We start from the raw sequence: 15,910 nt of genomic DNA, 5'->3' as shown, positions 1-15,910 counted from the left end.
TTTATATCACACACGAGCTTTGGGGGATATCTCACATCTAAACCATAACATTTCTGAATTGATTTTTAGATTTAGTGCAATTTTAATTAAAATCCTAGCAGATTTTTGATAGAAGTTGACATGCTTGGAGAACTTATAACATCTGATTTCAAGACTACTTAATATACATCTATAGTCATCTGAGACAGTGTAATATGAGTGTAAGGAAGGACAAATAGGCAACATAAGAATAGAAAAGACCCAGAAACAGATCCACCCATTATGGTCCGCTGATTTCAAGTGGCCAAGAAAATGTAATGATGATACTTTAATGATGAATACTTTTTTTACTGAACAGTGTTAGAATGACTGGATACCTACATGGAGGAAAATGAACCCTGACTCATACTTCATATCATACTCGAAAATTAATTCAAGATAGATTATAAACAAATATATAATTTGTAGAATAAAATAATAGAATATTGGAATCTTGGTTAAGTGTTTTGGGATAGAAAAAAACAGCAAAGAAAAAATAAATTTGTTCTCATCAAAATTTAAAGCGGGGGGCTGGGGATGTAGCTCAGTTGGTAGAGTGCTTGCCTCACAAGCATGAGGCCCTGGGTTCAATCCCCAGCACTGCAAAAATAAATAAATAAATTTAAAGCATCAGAAGACATTAAGGAATAATCAAGTCATAGAACTAGGAGATATTTCTCAGTAAATACATGTAATAAAAGCCTCACATCCAGATTTGTATAAAGAACTTCTATAAACTAATTATTGTTATTAGGAAAATGCAAATTTAAACCAAATGAGACATTACTACACACCCAATGGAATGATGAGAAAAGAAAAACACAATGTGGAAAGAGAGAAGCTACTGGAACTCTTGCATTCATTACATTCCCTCTGATAGAAATCAAAACTGGTGTAGTAGGGCAGCCTGCCTTAGAAACAGTGGGCACAGATGACCAATATTAATCCATCCATTATAATCCTCACCTGTAAAATGAGGGCTACATATGTTCCATTAGAGTCACTGGCTAATTATGAAGGAAGATCATTAAGAGTCTCAAATGATTCCATTTAATTAATTAAAAAACACTGTCAATTCTCCAATTAAAAAACTTTCAATTTTGTTTCTAACATGACCCATGTTTTCTCCAGTGTCATTCCACTATCACAATTTAAGTGCTCAGTGTGAAGAGAGAGCCCACAGTATGGGAGAAAATGTCTGCAACCTGTACCTCAGAGCTAATCTCCAAGATATATAAAGAACTCAAAAAACTTAACCACCCCCAAATAACCTAATCAATAAATGGGCAAAGGAACTGAACAGACACTTCACAGAAGAAGGAATATGATTGGTCAACAAATATATGAAAAAACGTTTAACATCTTTAGCAATTAGAGAAATGCAAATTAAAACTCACTCTGGTCAGAGTGGCAATTATCAAGAATACAAGCAACAATAATATTTTCGAGGATGTGTGGAATAATGTACACTCATACATTGCTGGTGGGACTGCAAATTGGTGTAACCACTATGGAAAGCAGTAGGGAGATGTCTTATAAAAATTGGAATGGAATCACCATTTGACTTAGTTATCCCACTCCTCGTATATACCCAAAGGACTTAAAATTAGAATACTTCAGTGACACAGCCACATCAATGTTTATAGAAGCTCAATTCATAATAGTCAAGTTATGGAACCAACCTCGGTGTCCTTCAACAGATGAATGGATAAAGAAAATGTAATATTATCAGCCATATGGCATTTGCCAGTAAATAAATGGAATTGGAGACTATCATACTAAGTAAAATAAGTCAATTCCCAAAATCCAAAGGCCAAAGCTTCTCTGATATGTGGATGCTAATACACAGTTAGTGGGTGGGGAAGAATAGAACGCAGATTAGACAATGGGGAATGAAGGGAAGGGACGGGGGATAAGAATAAGAAAAATGGTAGAATGAAATTAAAACTTTACTGTTCATATATGAATACACAACCAGTGTAACTCCGTATCATGTACAACCACAAAAATGGGAAGTTATACTCTACATATGTATGTCAAAATATATTCTACTGTCATGTATAACTAAAAAGAACAAATAAAAAATTTAACAAAAAATCCAATTTGATTTTTCACAATATCCTAGATTATTTCAAGAATTTCTTAATTGCTCCTATAGTAGAAATTGTAGGTTGGCTCACCCCATTCCATTCTCTAGGAAGGTCAAGAAAACTTACAAACCACATGACTGACTACCTTGCAGCTACAGAGTTCTACCTACAAGTAGTCTGAACTTGCAAAAATAGGTTAATTAGATTCTGGCAAATGGAAGGTGAAAACAGCTTCCTGACCCTTTTGCTATTTCTAATTATAAGGGAAGTCATGGAAAAAAATAATTTCCCTGTGGCATTGTTCCATTCCTTATTCTCCAGGAAGCATTGTTCCACTCCTCATTCTCCTGAAAACTGATCAGCTGGAGTGATTCTTAACTGGACCTTCCTCCTCTCTGGATCATAGGTACACAGAGGTATTATTGAACTTGGGAGATCCATTGAGGCCTCCGAGGTAACAATTACTTGAATAGGTCTTTTCTAAGACCCTGACTAGAACCTACTCCAAGTCTAACCATCTTAAGCTTCTAATTCCTTATAATCTTTTCCTGCCTAAGATACAGTGGTTTGCATCAGTTAGCATTCAGTGTAGAAATGTCTGTCTTCTATTTCCTCATATGCTTTATGTAGAATACACTGATTTTGAAATTCCTATTCAGAAAGTGTCAACAACTCCCCCATTTTCTATGGAATACAATCCAGATCTCTTATCCTGATGTTTAAATTTGCTAACAAAGCTGATGCTTCATTTTAAAGAAGTGCTGTTCCCCTAGTTTGGGAGCCTGTAGAGTGACAAATCAGAAGCAATTCAGTGCTATGGTTCAGCAATAAAATACCTTCCAACACATTTACCCACCCCATGTCATCATCTTTAAAGGAAAGTGGTCTGATTCAATACTTTTATTCTTATAAATTCAGTCAACTGCCTGACAAGAAGGGCAAAAGCATTCAAAAGGGAAGCTATACAGAGCTTTGCTATATTGAGGGAGAAGACATTATCCAAGTCCCAATTTGCTGCAGTCTCTTAAGGAATTTGGGTCATGATTCCAATTCAGATAATCAGATGTAGATTTTCAGTGTGACCAACCACAAAGCTTCAGCTGAACAATCAGGAAGAAGTCTGGGGGAAATAGAATCCTGAATAATAAGTAAGCTGTGCTCTAAGAAAGAGAAGAGGGTGTGCCACAGGATGGAGCCTGCTGGGGAATAGTAACTGTCAGATTGTGGCAAAGGCAGGTCACCTCCTCCCTGCCACTGGGGAGCTGAACTGATCCTCAGCACCTAAAACCTTAGGCTAGAAATGGGGTCACAGTTCCTATTCATCTAATGAAGAAAGGAAAGTGGCACATTATCCCTCCTCTTCTTTCTCTTAAAACAGAGTTAGAAAAAGAGTTCCCAACAAAGGCAGGGGGAACATTACAGACCCCAGTTAAGCAAGCCTGTGACTCAAGTTGTTCAGGTCAGAACCACATTACACAGATGAAACAGTGCTGAAGCAAAACAATGGGAAACACATCCATCCACTTACGTTTTTTCTACGTTAAATAAAACTTATAATTTTAAGAAAGGACCATCAGTTTCAAGTAGAGATCTTCAGTTATTAATCTTTGAGTTCCTTCCTCTGCTAGTTAAGAATTTGAAAGTATAATGAAAGGTGAGAATAAAACAGACCTAGGATGTGTACAAACTATCTCCATTAAAAAAAAAAAAAAAAGAGTATATTCTGAGGGCACGTCAAAGGGTATCATGGACAAACTTAGAAATGTGGTGACTTCTTTAGATTATATATGAACATTGAATCTTTCATGAAGATCTAGCTACTGTATATATTAACTTACACTAGTTTTACATCTTACACTCTTAACAACCTATAAAAGGTAAAATTTTAGGGTGGCAAAACTTGCACAAAACAGGAGACGTTCAGTCAGTATAAAAGCCTTGTCATACTTTGTAGTATATAATGCCTCAGTCCTTAGAATTGATAATAAGACCATAATTCTAAATATACACCCAGAGTTGAAAACCACTATCTATATTAATGAATGTGAAAAACGATATTTTCTGTTACCATCTACCTTAAAGGTTAAAAAAAAAAAAAAAATTGTCTTATCATTTCTATTTGATAGTAAAACTAGGATTTTTAAGAAGGTCAAAACAGGCACACTTAGCTCAGTAAGACCATCAAAAAGGGATATAGGGCTCTTCATTCTGGTGAGATTTAGCTATAAGTTTGATGAAGTTACCCATCAAACTTGTCTTCAGTTTCGAGTAATAGAATAACATGTGGCTGACATGTTCACCGAAGCCATTTCACTAGGGTAACATCAGTGTAGGAAGGCTACAGTATGATGGAAAAGAAAAAAATTAAAAGAAAGAAATTCAAAATTACATTGATATGCTTATGATCTTCAAATCCATTAGATGAAGAGCAAGGTGCAACACTGTGTTATATAGTCATCTATATAAAATGAATGAAAATGATATGCATAGGAATTTGAACAGAAATAAAAAATCTGGACGACTCCCAAGAAATGAGCATCATGGATTTTTTTCTGTAATAGCTAGATGGGTGGTAAAAGCAATGCTGGTCTTTATCCTTATGTACTTTTTTCAAGGGTACTAGAGATTGAAGTCAGGGGCACTCAACCACTGAGCGACATCCCCAGTCCAATTTTGTGTTTTATTTAGAGACAGGGTCTCATTGAGTTGCTTAATGCCTCACTTTTGCTGAGGCTGGTTTTTGAACTTCTGATCCTCCTGTCTTAGCCTCCTGAGCCACTGGATTACAGGAGTGCACCACTGCACCCTTATGTATTTTTAAGAATTTGGACTGTGATTATATCAACCATCAGATAAAAAGTAAACACATTTTAAAAATAGAAAAAAATTTATCATGAGAGATGAGATGGCAAAAGCATGAAAACAGAACAAACAATATTCATTACCACACACAACAAATGGAGTTCTGGGCACTTTAATAAATTTAGGACATGGAGTACTTGTGATTGAAATCTCTGCTATACACTATTTCATATATCTCTGTTAGTATGGACGCAAATGATTGTTAGGAAAAGTGTGTCCATAGTGTCCTTTTCAGATTCTCAGTTATCTTCTCCTTTTTACATTAGGATTGTACCTGCAAAACAAGAAATGGTGTTAAGAGACATTTAGATAAATGATCCCATTTTTTTCACCTTTAAAGTTAAAGGGATTAACTATAGCCACACTTTGACAAATAGGATGAAAGTGATAATTTTTGTTCTCAGAATCAGAAAATAAACACATTTTTATTTCCATTTATTCTCTTGATAGTCCTTTGATGAATATATGGTAAAAACCAAAAATCACCCAATAACAAAAAATTGTGTAAAGCATTAAAATAATTAAAGAAATATTAAAAATCTAGTACAGCATCAAAACAGGTCCCACACCAGCCCTTCCTTAAATCAAACTATACCATTTGCACAAAAAAGGCATAATTAACCTAAAATATAATTACTTCTTTACAAAAGTTTCTCCTATAGACATTAAGCAAATATACCTGGGAAACCAGATAGTCTCATTTGATTACTTATGAAAAATCAGTATTGTTTATCAACATTTTCATCAGCCATTTATAATGTCAAATATGTAATTTGGGAATCATAAAACCGGCTGCAAAACATATTTAAAAATATAGTATTTTCTTTCGTAAGTTTGGGAAAATGTTACCCTCTGTTTGCCAGCCTGTACCACCTACATGGTATTTTATTAGTTTCTGAGAGGCAATTATCATAAGGTTTGTTGGGCCTCCACAAATGCTGAAATTGTGTTAAACCAGAATTATATTATAATCACTCATTATACCTCTCACAAAAACCTGCTTTGAAATCCTAATCTAGTCTTTGTTTTCATTCATGTGCCAATTAAAACTAAACATGTGCTCTGGCTTTTTACTTGTCTAAATTCAAACCTATTGATTCATAATTCTTCTCAGGGCTTAAAAAACTCACAAATTTATAAAATAAAATTCACCCAGTAGAAGCCTCATTTTGCCTGAATGCTCCACACAATTTTTTTGTATCTTATTGTACAACTTAATCAGCCCCAATCCTTGAAAGTATAACTAGTAAACATAATTAAGAGGTGAAAATAATAAAAAGAAATATATATATAAAATAATATTCTTTAGGTGAGGGACTAAGTAAAGATATAAAGACAGAAGAAACAGATTTTTAATCTCTGTGAGCAAAACTGAATTTTATATACATCTGTCAAAGGTACAAAAGAAAGCTGAATCAATAATTTACCTAAAAAAAAAAAAAAATTTACCTAAAGAGATCATCAGCCATAGATTCTTCTTTTGCATGTTTTTGTTGTACCTGTCAAAGTTAACAGAATTTCAAACATTTGCTTTGCAGTAAATATACAGTTAAATGAACTGCTATATTTACAGGTTATGGTAAGCCATCTTTGTGAGTTCCACATCCAAGATGTTATATTATAGTCTTGTCTCTTCAACAACTATCCCATTCAACAGTTCCTATTTTCACTGCATGATAAGATTATTGCAAAATTGCTCTAATTAAACAACTTTCTCCAGCCAACTGCCTCTGAAAGGCAATAAACATAGATTGCTAGCTTTCTGAGTTTTAAAATATCCTTTCCAGCAGAATCCTTTAACTAAATGAAAATTCAGGACTCTGGGGTCAGATCACTGATGAGACCAAGAGGGCACTATTCACCCCACCTTCAACCAGAACAGCTCTGCAGGTAAAGGGACTCCTTCCTGTTTCTACATCAGAGCTTAGAAGTTGCTGAACTACCTCGCCCACCAAATAATTTTAAACACAAACTCACTAAGCTCCAAAAGGGCCTTAGGATTAGAAAAATCCTTTGCTGAATACATCTTCCTAAAGTCCAACTGTGATCTTATCATTTGCCATTTGAAACCCTTCCCTGACTTCCGTCAGCTACCAAACACAATACACACTCCTGATTCTGATCCTTAAAATATGAAAATGAATCACTGAGAGATACACTATGCCCACAATAAAGCAAGAAAAGGAATTCTGATAGGTTAACAAGTACAACAGCCAGCTTTTGTCCTCAGGTATCTGTAAACTGTGAACAATTTGTTCTCATTTGATATCTGGGGTATAAGTGATATGAAAGGTAACCCAAGGTGCGAACTTTAAAGATCCCAGTACTAAAGGGAGAAAGAGAAATAATAGAAGGAAATGGCAAAGAAACTTACCTATTTTGACTTTAGCACTTGGTGAAAGAAAGAATGAAAAGTCTTACTTGAAGTTTAGGACAAGTTGGCTATCACTCATTCTATTGCAAATACATACTAAATGCTTGAATAACCCAAAACAATCACAAGAAGAGATTTTAACATAAAAGTGAGGGCTAGGAATGTAGTTCAGTGTACAGTGCTTGCCTGGCATGCAGGAGAGTTTGATCCTAGCAGTGCAAAGAAAAAAAAAAAGTGTGTGTGTTCGTGCGTGCACCACGAGGGGTGGGGGCAGACTTAGATTGGTAGAAAGACTCGCAGACACAAGCATTATCTTCTGGAGGAAATAAACTTGAATTTAGGACTAAGGAAATCCTACAGATTACATTTCAAGAAAAATGATCTATTCTATATAAAGATCACAAAGGATATACTCAGAAATAAGACACCCTAAGAGCAAAAAACAGATCAACAAACACTTTGGTATCATTAGGCAAACACGTCAGCAGGGAATAAAAAGATTTAGAAAAGAATGAAATATAGTTCTAGTCATGAAAAAATGAAACAGACTGAGTTTAAATCTCAATGAATGGGTGCAATACTAACCAGAGTTGAAGATAACCTGAAGAAATTATTAAAAATATCATCCAGAGAAACAAAGAAAGATGATGAGAAAATTTAACTTAATGTCAAAGGAAGTTCTAGAAAGAGATAATGAACAAAACAGGAAAAGGGTAATGTTCAAGAAGATGAGAAAATTGCAGAACTGTTGAAACACAACTTCTAGACTTAAAATGGACATTTCATTTATATATTACATCATTGATATATTTGTAATTTTCCATATGACTATACAGCCATCCTTTTACTTATTATTCTTTAGTTTCCTTTCAGATTTTTGTGACTTAAGTTTTTTATCCCCCTTTACATTAGGATATACACTTAATTCATCTGTTGAAGTGCCACACTTTAACAATAAAAATAAATCTAGAATTCCCTTAAAGAAATGTTACAGATAAATATCAATGCTCTGTATTCTATGAATACATTTTTGAAAGACCTTAAGTTTGCTTTTAAGAAGAATCTGCTCTAAGAAAATCACAAAAGACTGAAGTGCAACTCAAAAAGTTTTGGGCTTTACTTCCTACTAACCTCCATTTCCTGCCTCAGCCAATCTTCTAATTCTGTATTCTTTCGAGCATGGTGAGCTATCAGATCTGATCCTCCAATGATATGTGGAAGCTTTCCTGCTCCAGGAAATGTGACCTGTTAATAACAGTAGTGAGGTTAAACATGATAGCAAATTAAGATGACCATTTAAAAAAAAGATTAAAAAGCAAAGATTATACATCATGCATAAATTTCAAAGATGTTCTACAACTCTGAAGATATTCTACAACTACAAGTGAGAGAAAGGAAACTGCTACTAAACCCATCTGCTTTTGCCTGTTTCTTCTCTAGTCATAACCGTATTAAGATTTAGACATGTCACTAAATATAAATTTAAATTTATATATTTAAAAGTATATATTATTTATATATTTAAAAGTTTTAATTTGTAGTTTTTAAAAATGGCCTTACGTTATCAATTAAAACAACCAAAGTGAATACACACATTGTAATTTAAAGCACCATATTTTGTTTCAAAGATTTCAGAAGGTTTACAACCTCCCTTTCTAGTACTGATGAAAATTTTAAGACTTTTCAAAACTTTTCAGTTTATAGAGCCTTAGCAAGGGATGTTGCAGATGGCAACAATTTGTACTTTCAGTTGACATTTTAGTTGTTGAAAAACAAAGGGATAATTGTAGCTCAGTAGTAGAGCACTTGCCTAGCACTTGGGTGAGACTTGGGTTCAATCCTCAGCACCACATAAAAATAAATCAATAAAATAAAGGTATCATGTCCATCTACAACTAAAAATACATTTAAAAAAAACCCAAAAAAACCCAAAGGGATTAAAAAAAATCCTATGTAAACTTTATATCAAGTACACTGATAATATTGTATTTTAGAGAATAAGTAATAAATAAATTCTTAGTATTTATGGAACATGCCAGGTAAATAGTAACCTATAAAGAATATATATTATTCTATAAAGAATAATATACAGGTGTTCTATATATTATTAGTTTATGTCCTTACTAATTTTTTTAAAGTGGAAGAAACTGCATTAGTTTTTAACATACTGTTTTTATTGCTATTTAGTGCTGCTGGTATTTCTAAAAACATTCTAAACATTGCCCTCTTGTGACACAGTTAAAGAAACGCCTACCTTTTTGAATTTCTTGAAATTCTTTATTTGACCATAATCATTATTTACCACACATGGATTTCTGCAAGTGGAGTTATTAACCACCAGTGATCTAAATTCAGTCAGTAACACCTTTCTTGGAAGCATCTCACTTTTGTCCTGAAAGTCATCACTGTTCTTAAATGGGGTTACAATGGATAAATTAGAAGAAATAAGAAGGAAAAGGAAAATTACTTTTTATTTGGGTATCTAAAGAAAAAAGTTAAACTATTTGACAAACAAAACAAAACAGTAAGAAGGATTTATTTCTTGTACCTGAATTTTGCATTTGGAATCAAAACATCTATGAGTATCAATAGTTACTAAATCTGAAGATTTTTCAATTGTTCAATGAAATTTCTTGCTTTATATTATTTAGTACTATATAGTTAGTTACATATCAACACTGTTACAGCTGCTTAAGGCTAACCACTTTAATTCTTTTCACTGCTGAATTATATAATTCAAATGAAAGTTGCTATCAGGTCTAAGATACGCGCAAATAGGAAGAAAAGAAAGGGAAAAACCAGAAAAAAAAGATCATCTGATAGTGATAGAATATAATCAGGACCTCAATTAAATAAAAATGGCCTAACTCTTTTGGAATTTATAAATATCTCACATCTATTACTGTATTTGATATAAACAACAATTATTGTATTTAATATAAACAACAACCCAGCTAGAAAAGCATCAACCTCATCTTACAAAGGACCTGAAGTTCATAAATATGAAAATGACTTTTTCAAGGTCACTTATCTCTGCAGTAGAGCAGAGAATTACACCAGGCTTTTCTCTACACAACACTGTATCATGATTATAGTTTGATTTATCCATTTCCAGAGGAGGCACAATCATGAAAGAGTTCAGAATTATACTATGCAATATTTAATCCTAAGAATATAAAATAAGAGAAACTGATAAGACAATGATCCTTTTAAGTCAAATCTTCATGCAAAGTACATCAGATAAAAAAGAATTTCCTGGGCTAGCGTTGTGGCTCAGTGGTAGAGTACTTGCTTCACATGTGAGATACTGGATTTGATTCTCAGCACCACATATGAGTGAATAAATAAAATAAAGGTACATCAACAACTAAAAATATAAATATTAAAAAAAAGAATTTCCTTATAGATACCTCTTCTTTAGTTGACCACAGTGATTCTTTGTTGAGCTCATGTTTCTTCCCAATTTCATTTTCTTGCTAAAGAATTAAAATAAAAAATACTCTTCATAGAAGTTATTAATAACATTTCTAAAAATCTTTGAGATATTCTTGCTGACCCAGCTATGTGACCTTCAAGTATATTTCCTAAATTATGAGATGAAAATAAAAATAAATGTAGAAATATTCTAGTATGAGTATCGAAGCAAATAACTGGAAGCCATCAAAATTCATATAAATTATATACTTAGAGAATACTCAAAAATATGAGAACATAATTTAGAATTCACATTTTAGTTTCATCAGATCTGTGTTCTCATCTAATGAGTTAATCACTACAGAAAGTTGGTCAACTCACTGATACCTAAAATAGGAAATAACATGAAGAGCCTTCTTAGTGAAAGTAAATTACCAACATTCATGAAAACAGAAACGCACATTAAAGAGCAAAATTCATGACGAATATCCTAGTGACGTCATACATGTTTTAATCTAAAATTTTACTTAGTAGATAAAGTACTTCATTCTACTAACGTCCTTCAATTTTCTGGGCTGTTTATTCCTTTAAAGCATCCTCCATACTTACTAGCATGGTCAAACGTCTTTTATAGCAGTATAGTTTAATCTGGAAGTCTACTAAAACAATCATGTGTAATAGTTCTATTTGTTTTCATTTAATTTATCAAGCTGAAAAACCACTGTATTTTTATACTTACTTTATTGATCAACAAATTCTTATACTTCATACTGAGTGTTCAAGACATTAATTTCTTTTTCAAGTAGACAAGTATGGATGCTCATACTGTGAATACAAAATCTAAAGTAGTTTTTACCATTCTAAGTTTCTATTGGCAAAAGTTCTCATTTAAAAATGTTACTTACAGATATTTTGCTACTTTCTGGTATTGTTTCATTATTAGGATTAATATTTGTTTCTATTTCCATCCTTGGCTTCTTTCTTATATTGAACTCTTCCTCTTGTTTTTGAACTTTCACTTCAATTTCTAACTCAGGTTTCATATTCTTGAATAACTCTTTTGATATTTCATCTTCTATGGACAAATCATCTATTTCTTTTCTTTTTATTGATCTAAGGTTTTCTGAAGAAAGAGATTTATCAGAAGAATTTTTCACACTGGATTCTAAATCTTCATCATCTATAAATAAGTTATTTGATTTTTGGTCCACAGGTTCATTCTGAGATAGATTTTCTGCCTTATTTTTCCATAGTGAGTGTGTAGCAGGTTGTGTTTGTTCTAAAAGAGAACAAGACATTTCTATTCTTGCTGATTTGGATGAAGACATTTCTTGATTTTCTTCATCCCTTTCCCTTAGATTTAAAAAGAAAAGAGAACAAAACCAGAAGATCAACACGGTTAAGCAATTTTTTAAATTTGTCACTATTCACCAGTCCCTCCATTTAATTCACAATGTAATCCTGATTTTATTAATAATATCATTAGAAATCAACAAATAAACATCTGAAAACAGTACACAATTCACATATGTTCTGTTTTGAGAGGACTTATAGGCCCTATAAAGCAATGGAGAACTCCCTTTGCTGAAATAGAATCAGTTGATATATCAAAGTGAAAGAAAATAGAGATAAATACACAAAGGACCTACTACTACCAGGAGATCACAGCTTACTTTATAGTGTAGGGAACTTGTGGGTAGGAAAAAATTAAATTGGGTATATAACCCTATGGGTTAATGGGAGGTGGATTCAAGATAATAAACAAAAGTGGCTAAATATAGAACAAACTTTATAATGCATATACTATGTGAATCTATCACTGAGAGTATTCTATACAATACTGTATCATTCACTCAATAAACATTGAAAACTCTGTTCATGCAAACTGTAGTGAAGTCCACAGAAGACATAGACTGAGTCTCTACTCTCTAAGAGCTTAAGGGATTCATGGTGAATTGGACAGTAAATGTAATGTACTAATAACACTAATTTAATGTCAGGGTACTGGGCACACAGATTATTCAAAAGGTTTTTGTAATAACTTAGGTGGTCAGAGTTTGAAGGAGGGAGCTGACAACACAAATAGATGGCAAGGGAAGGATTGATAAGTCACTGAAAATAAGAATCAACAATGTTCATTTGGGAAGGCAGAGGAGAAATACCAAAGATTATACTAAGGTAAAACTCGCTTTACCTTGTGAGAGAGGTTATCAAGGGAAAAAAGCAAAAAGGTGATTTTGGAATTCAGGTGTGAGTAAAATCTTCTCAAGAGAAGTTCAGCAAACAAAACCATAGATAAGCTAAGGTATAGAAGAAGAAAGATGAAGAATCTGTTTAATGGTTTAAAAAAGGAGGAAATTAGGGTACTTCTCAGAGGGAAGGAGATAGGGGGCCAGAGCTTTCCAAAGAAGCATACTAAAGCAGAAGAGACTAAAAAAAAAAAAAAAAAAAAAAAACTCTTCTACAGTAATATAAAAAAATACTATTTTTTTTCCAGAGACACAAGAAAAAAGTTATTAAAGAGATACCTTTTTTTGGCAGATGGTTGAAAGTAGTTTTTGATGGAGTTTGTCTGCTGCTGTTGAGAAGACTGATCTCTACTTTTATTTACACCTGGGAATTTGGTTGGTGAAAGCTGATAGTTTGGAACTTTTGTCCTAACCAAAGTATTTGATACTATGTTGTTATTACTGAAGCTTGTTTTGGAGGGTTCCTGTACAGTTTCTTTTTGTTCCATCCTGGAGATACTTATTTCTTTTGAATTTTCACTCAAAAACATACTATAGCAAAAGAAAATAATAGAAGGTAAAGTTCATAGCAACTTTTATGTAGAAACAAAGATCTTTAAATGGTTCTAATGTACTATAGCTTTAGAAAACTATATTTATATAATAATTTGGGTAATATATTGTATCATCCCAAGAAAGTAGCTCCTTGGTCATTGAAGTGCCCTGAAGAAGGCTGATATCTTACTCTTCTTCATTCCCTATGATACATATGTAGAGGCATGTTCTACTATAAATAACTATCAAGCACACATGGAATATCAACCTACTATCCTATTATAAATTAAACCAGGTGATAATACTAGGTAATTTGTTTTGTTTAGAATTTTTAAATTATTTCTGTGCAAAAGTACCTTAAAAACTGGAAAATTAGAATAAACTCCTATGATTCTAGTGTCTAAGCACCAGAATAATAAGATCACTTTAGATAAACTGATATGATTCGATCCAAACTTTAAAAAGTTAAATCTGGACCCAATATAAAATATGATGGTAGTAAAAATTAAATAAGTATGATCTAATATAGTGATATCAAAAGTACATTAAATAAATACTTTGATATGGAATATTTAAAATACACTGTAATAAATAAAAAATACCATAGAATTAAAAAAGTGAATCCTGTCCATTGTTTTTTAACAAAACAAAACAAAACAAAACCTAGAAACCCTCTTCAAATAACTAATGAAAAACAATCTTTATGGACAAATATTAACTATTCATATAGCTAGGCAGACTCTATCAAGTATCTGAAAAATTAAAAGTAATATTTAAATATAAACATAATACAAGACAGATATACATATGATACCTCACCATCTTTAGGGGATACATTCCAAAACATTCTATGCATGACTGAAACCAATGATAGAACCAAACTATATAAACATTTTTCCTATACAAATAAAACTAAGATAGTTTACTTCATAAATTAGATGAAGAGACTAAAAGTGAATAATAAGTTATAACAGAATACTATTACAAAAGTCATACAAATGTAGTGCCTCTCAAAATATTGTACTATACTCAGTTTTCTTGTGATGTGAGATGATACAACATTTATGTGATGAGATGAAGTAAGAAGAATGACATAGGCATTGTGATGTAGAGTTAGGATACTATGTAAGGATTATTTAAACACAAGCACTGCAATACCAAGATAGTCAATTTGATAATCTTGATTGCCAATAACCAACAGGTAAGTAGCATATAAAGTGTGAATTCCCTGAACAAAGGGATAATTCACATCCTGGGTAGGACGTTAAAAGATTTCATCATGTTATTCAGATAGGAGTACAATTTAAAAATTATGAATTATTTATTTCAGGAGTTTTCCATTTAATATTTTTGGACCACAGTTTACCACAAGTAACTAAAACTGTAGATAGTGAAACTGCAGGTAAGTGGAAACTACCAAATTTCAAATTTATTTCACCAGTACTATAATTCTTTTAGTTTCCATGTATATTTATAAAGGTATGTAACAAATTATCCTATGACAGGAATCAACAAATTACAGTCTACAGGCTAAATCAGGCCTGCCACTTATTTATGTAAATAAAGTTTTATTGGAACATAGCCACACTCAATTATATGCTGGCTGTCTTCGGCTACTTTCATGTTACAATGGCAGAAATTAAGTAGCTACAAGAGAAACCAGTGGCCCACAGTGCCATATTTACTTTATAGAATATCTGTTGATTCCTGTCCTAAAATATTATTTTTCCTGACGTCTCATTCTCCCATGCTTTATCTCTTAAGGAATGACTTGCTAAAGACATTGACTTCACTTCTTGAGTATTCTATTAACCTACTGATAAAACAATAGTAACAATGTGTTAACAAAGAAACTTTACCATGTATCTGTTTGTTCTGATTCTGTGTCAGCTACACATGTTGTAGTATTCATGGAAGCCCTTGGCATTAGTTTTTTATTGACTGATAAACCTTGTGAAAGGCTGGGTCCTGGAGTTGTCGTCTTTAATCCTATAAAATGTACAAGTGGAAATAAAAAATATTATGACTACTAGACACAAGATGGACATTTGATCACTTAAAATTAAAAAAAAAAAGTGTCACACTGAGAATTAATTAGGTAATATTGCACCTGGTGGTCTCCAGTCAGTGGAGCCAATAAATACTTAATGAAATAGTCTATAAACAGCCTGTTGGGTGGGATCTATGATGGGTTTATCTAAAACAAATGACTTTAACTCTTTCGCTGTGATGAATTATCAACGTTCATAAAAATAAAATCAACTTAAATTCTAATTTGAATGTTTTAAGACAGTTTAGCAAAAAAAACCCTTCCATTTATTCCCCATAGAAAGTGTATCTACCCTGCCATCTACACAAATCAGAACCAA

General features: G+C 32.6%; 1 protein-coding gene and 1 non-coding gene across 4 annotated transcripts in view; one reads left to right on the top strand and one right to left on the bottom strand.

The window, feature by feature from the left end:
* The first annotated feature begins 550 nt into the window (after positions 1 to 550).
* Positions 551 to 624, top strand: Trnav-cac (transfer RNA valine (anticodon CAC)). The gene has a single exon. It is a non-coding gene; the product is annotated as a tRNA-Val (tRNA).
* Positions 625 to 5,066: 4,442 nt separating this feature from the next.
* Positions 5,067 to 15,910, bottom strand: part of Nbn (nibrin) — a 34,927-nt gene continuing 24,083 nt past the window's right edge. For 2 of the 3 annotated variants that reach the window (XM_047555665.1, XM_047555679.1), the window contains 8 exons: positions 15,401 to 15,530; positions 13,287 to 13,538; positions 11,664 to 12,111; positions 10,755 to 10,820; positions 9,599 to 9,754; positions 8,476 to 8,589; positions 6,420 to 6,469; positions 5,067 to 5,244 (listed from right to left, as the gene is read on the bottom strand). In XM_047555665.1, the coding sequence (XP_047411621.1) occupies positions 5,214 to 5,244; positions 6,420 to 6,469; positions 8,476 to 8,589; positions 9,599 to 9,754; positions 10,755 to 10,820; positions 11,664 to 12,111; positions 13,287 to 13,538; positions 15,401 to 15,530 (1,247 nt within the window). In that variant the 3' untranslated portion in view covers positions 5,067 to 5,213. The remainder of the gene's footprint in view (positions 5,245 to 6,419; positions 6,470 to 8,475; positions 8,590 to 9,598; positions 9,755 to 10,754; positions 10,821 to 11,663; positions 12,112 to 13,286; positions 13,539 to 15,400; positions 15,531 to 15,910) is intronic. The other variant, XM_047555672.1, reaches the window with a different exon arrangement.

This window comes from Sciurus carolinensis, chromosome 1, assembly GCF_902686445.1.
Source record: "Sciurus carolinensis chromosome 1, mSciCar1.2, whole genome shotgun sequence".
Taxonomy (NCBI): Eukaryota; Metazoa; Chordata; class Mammalia; order Rodentia; family Sciuridae; genus Sciurus; species Sciurus carolinensis.
This window is presented reverse-complemented; position numbering and strand designations above follow the sequence as displayed.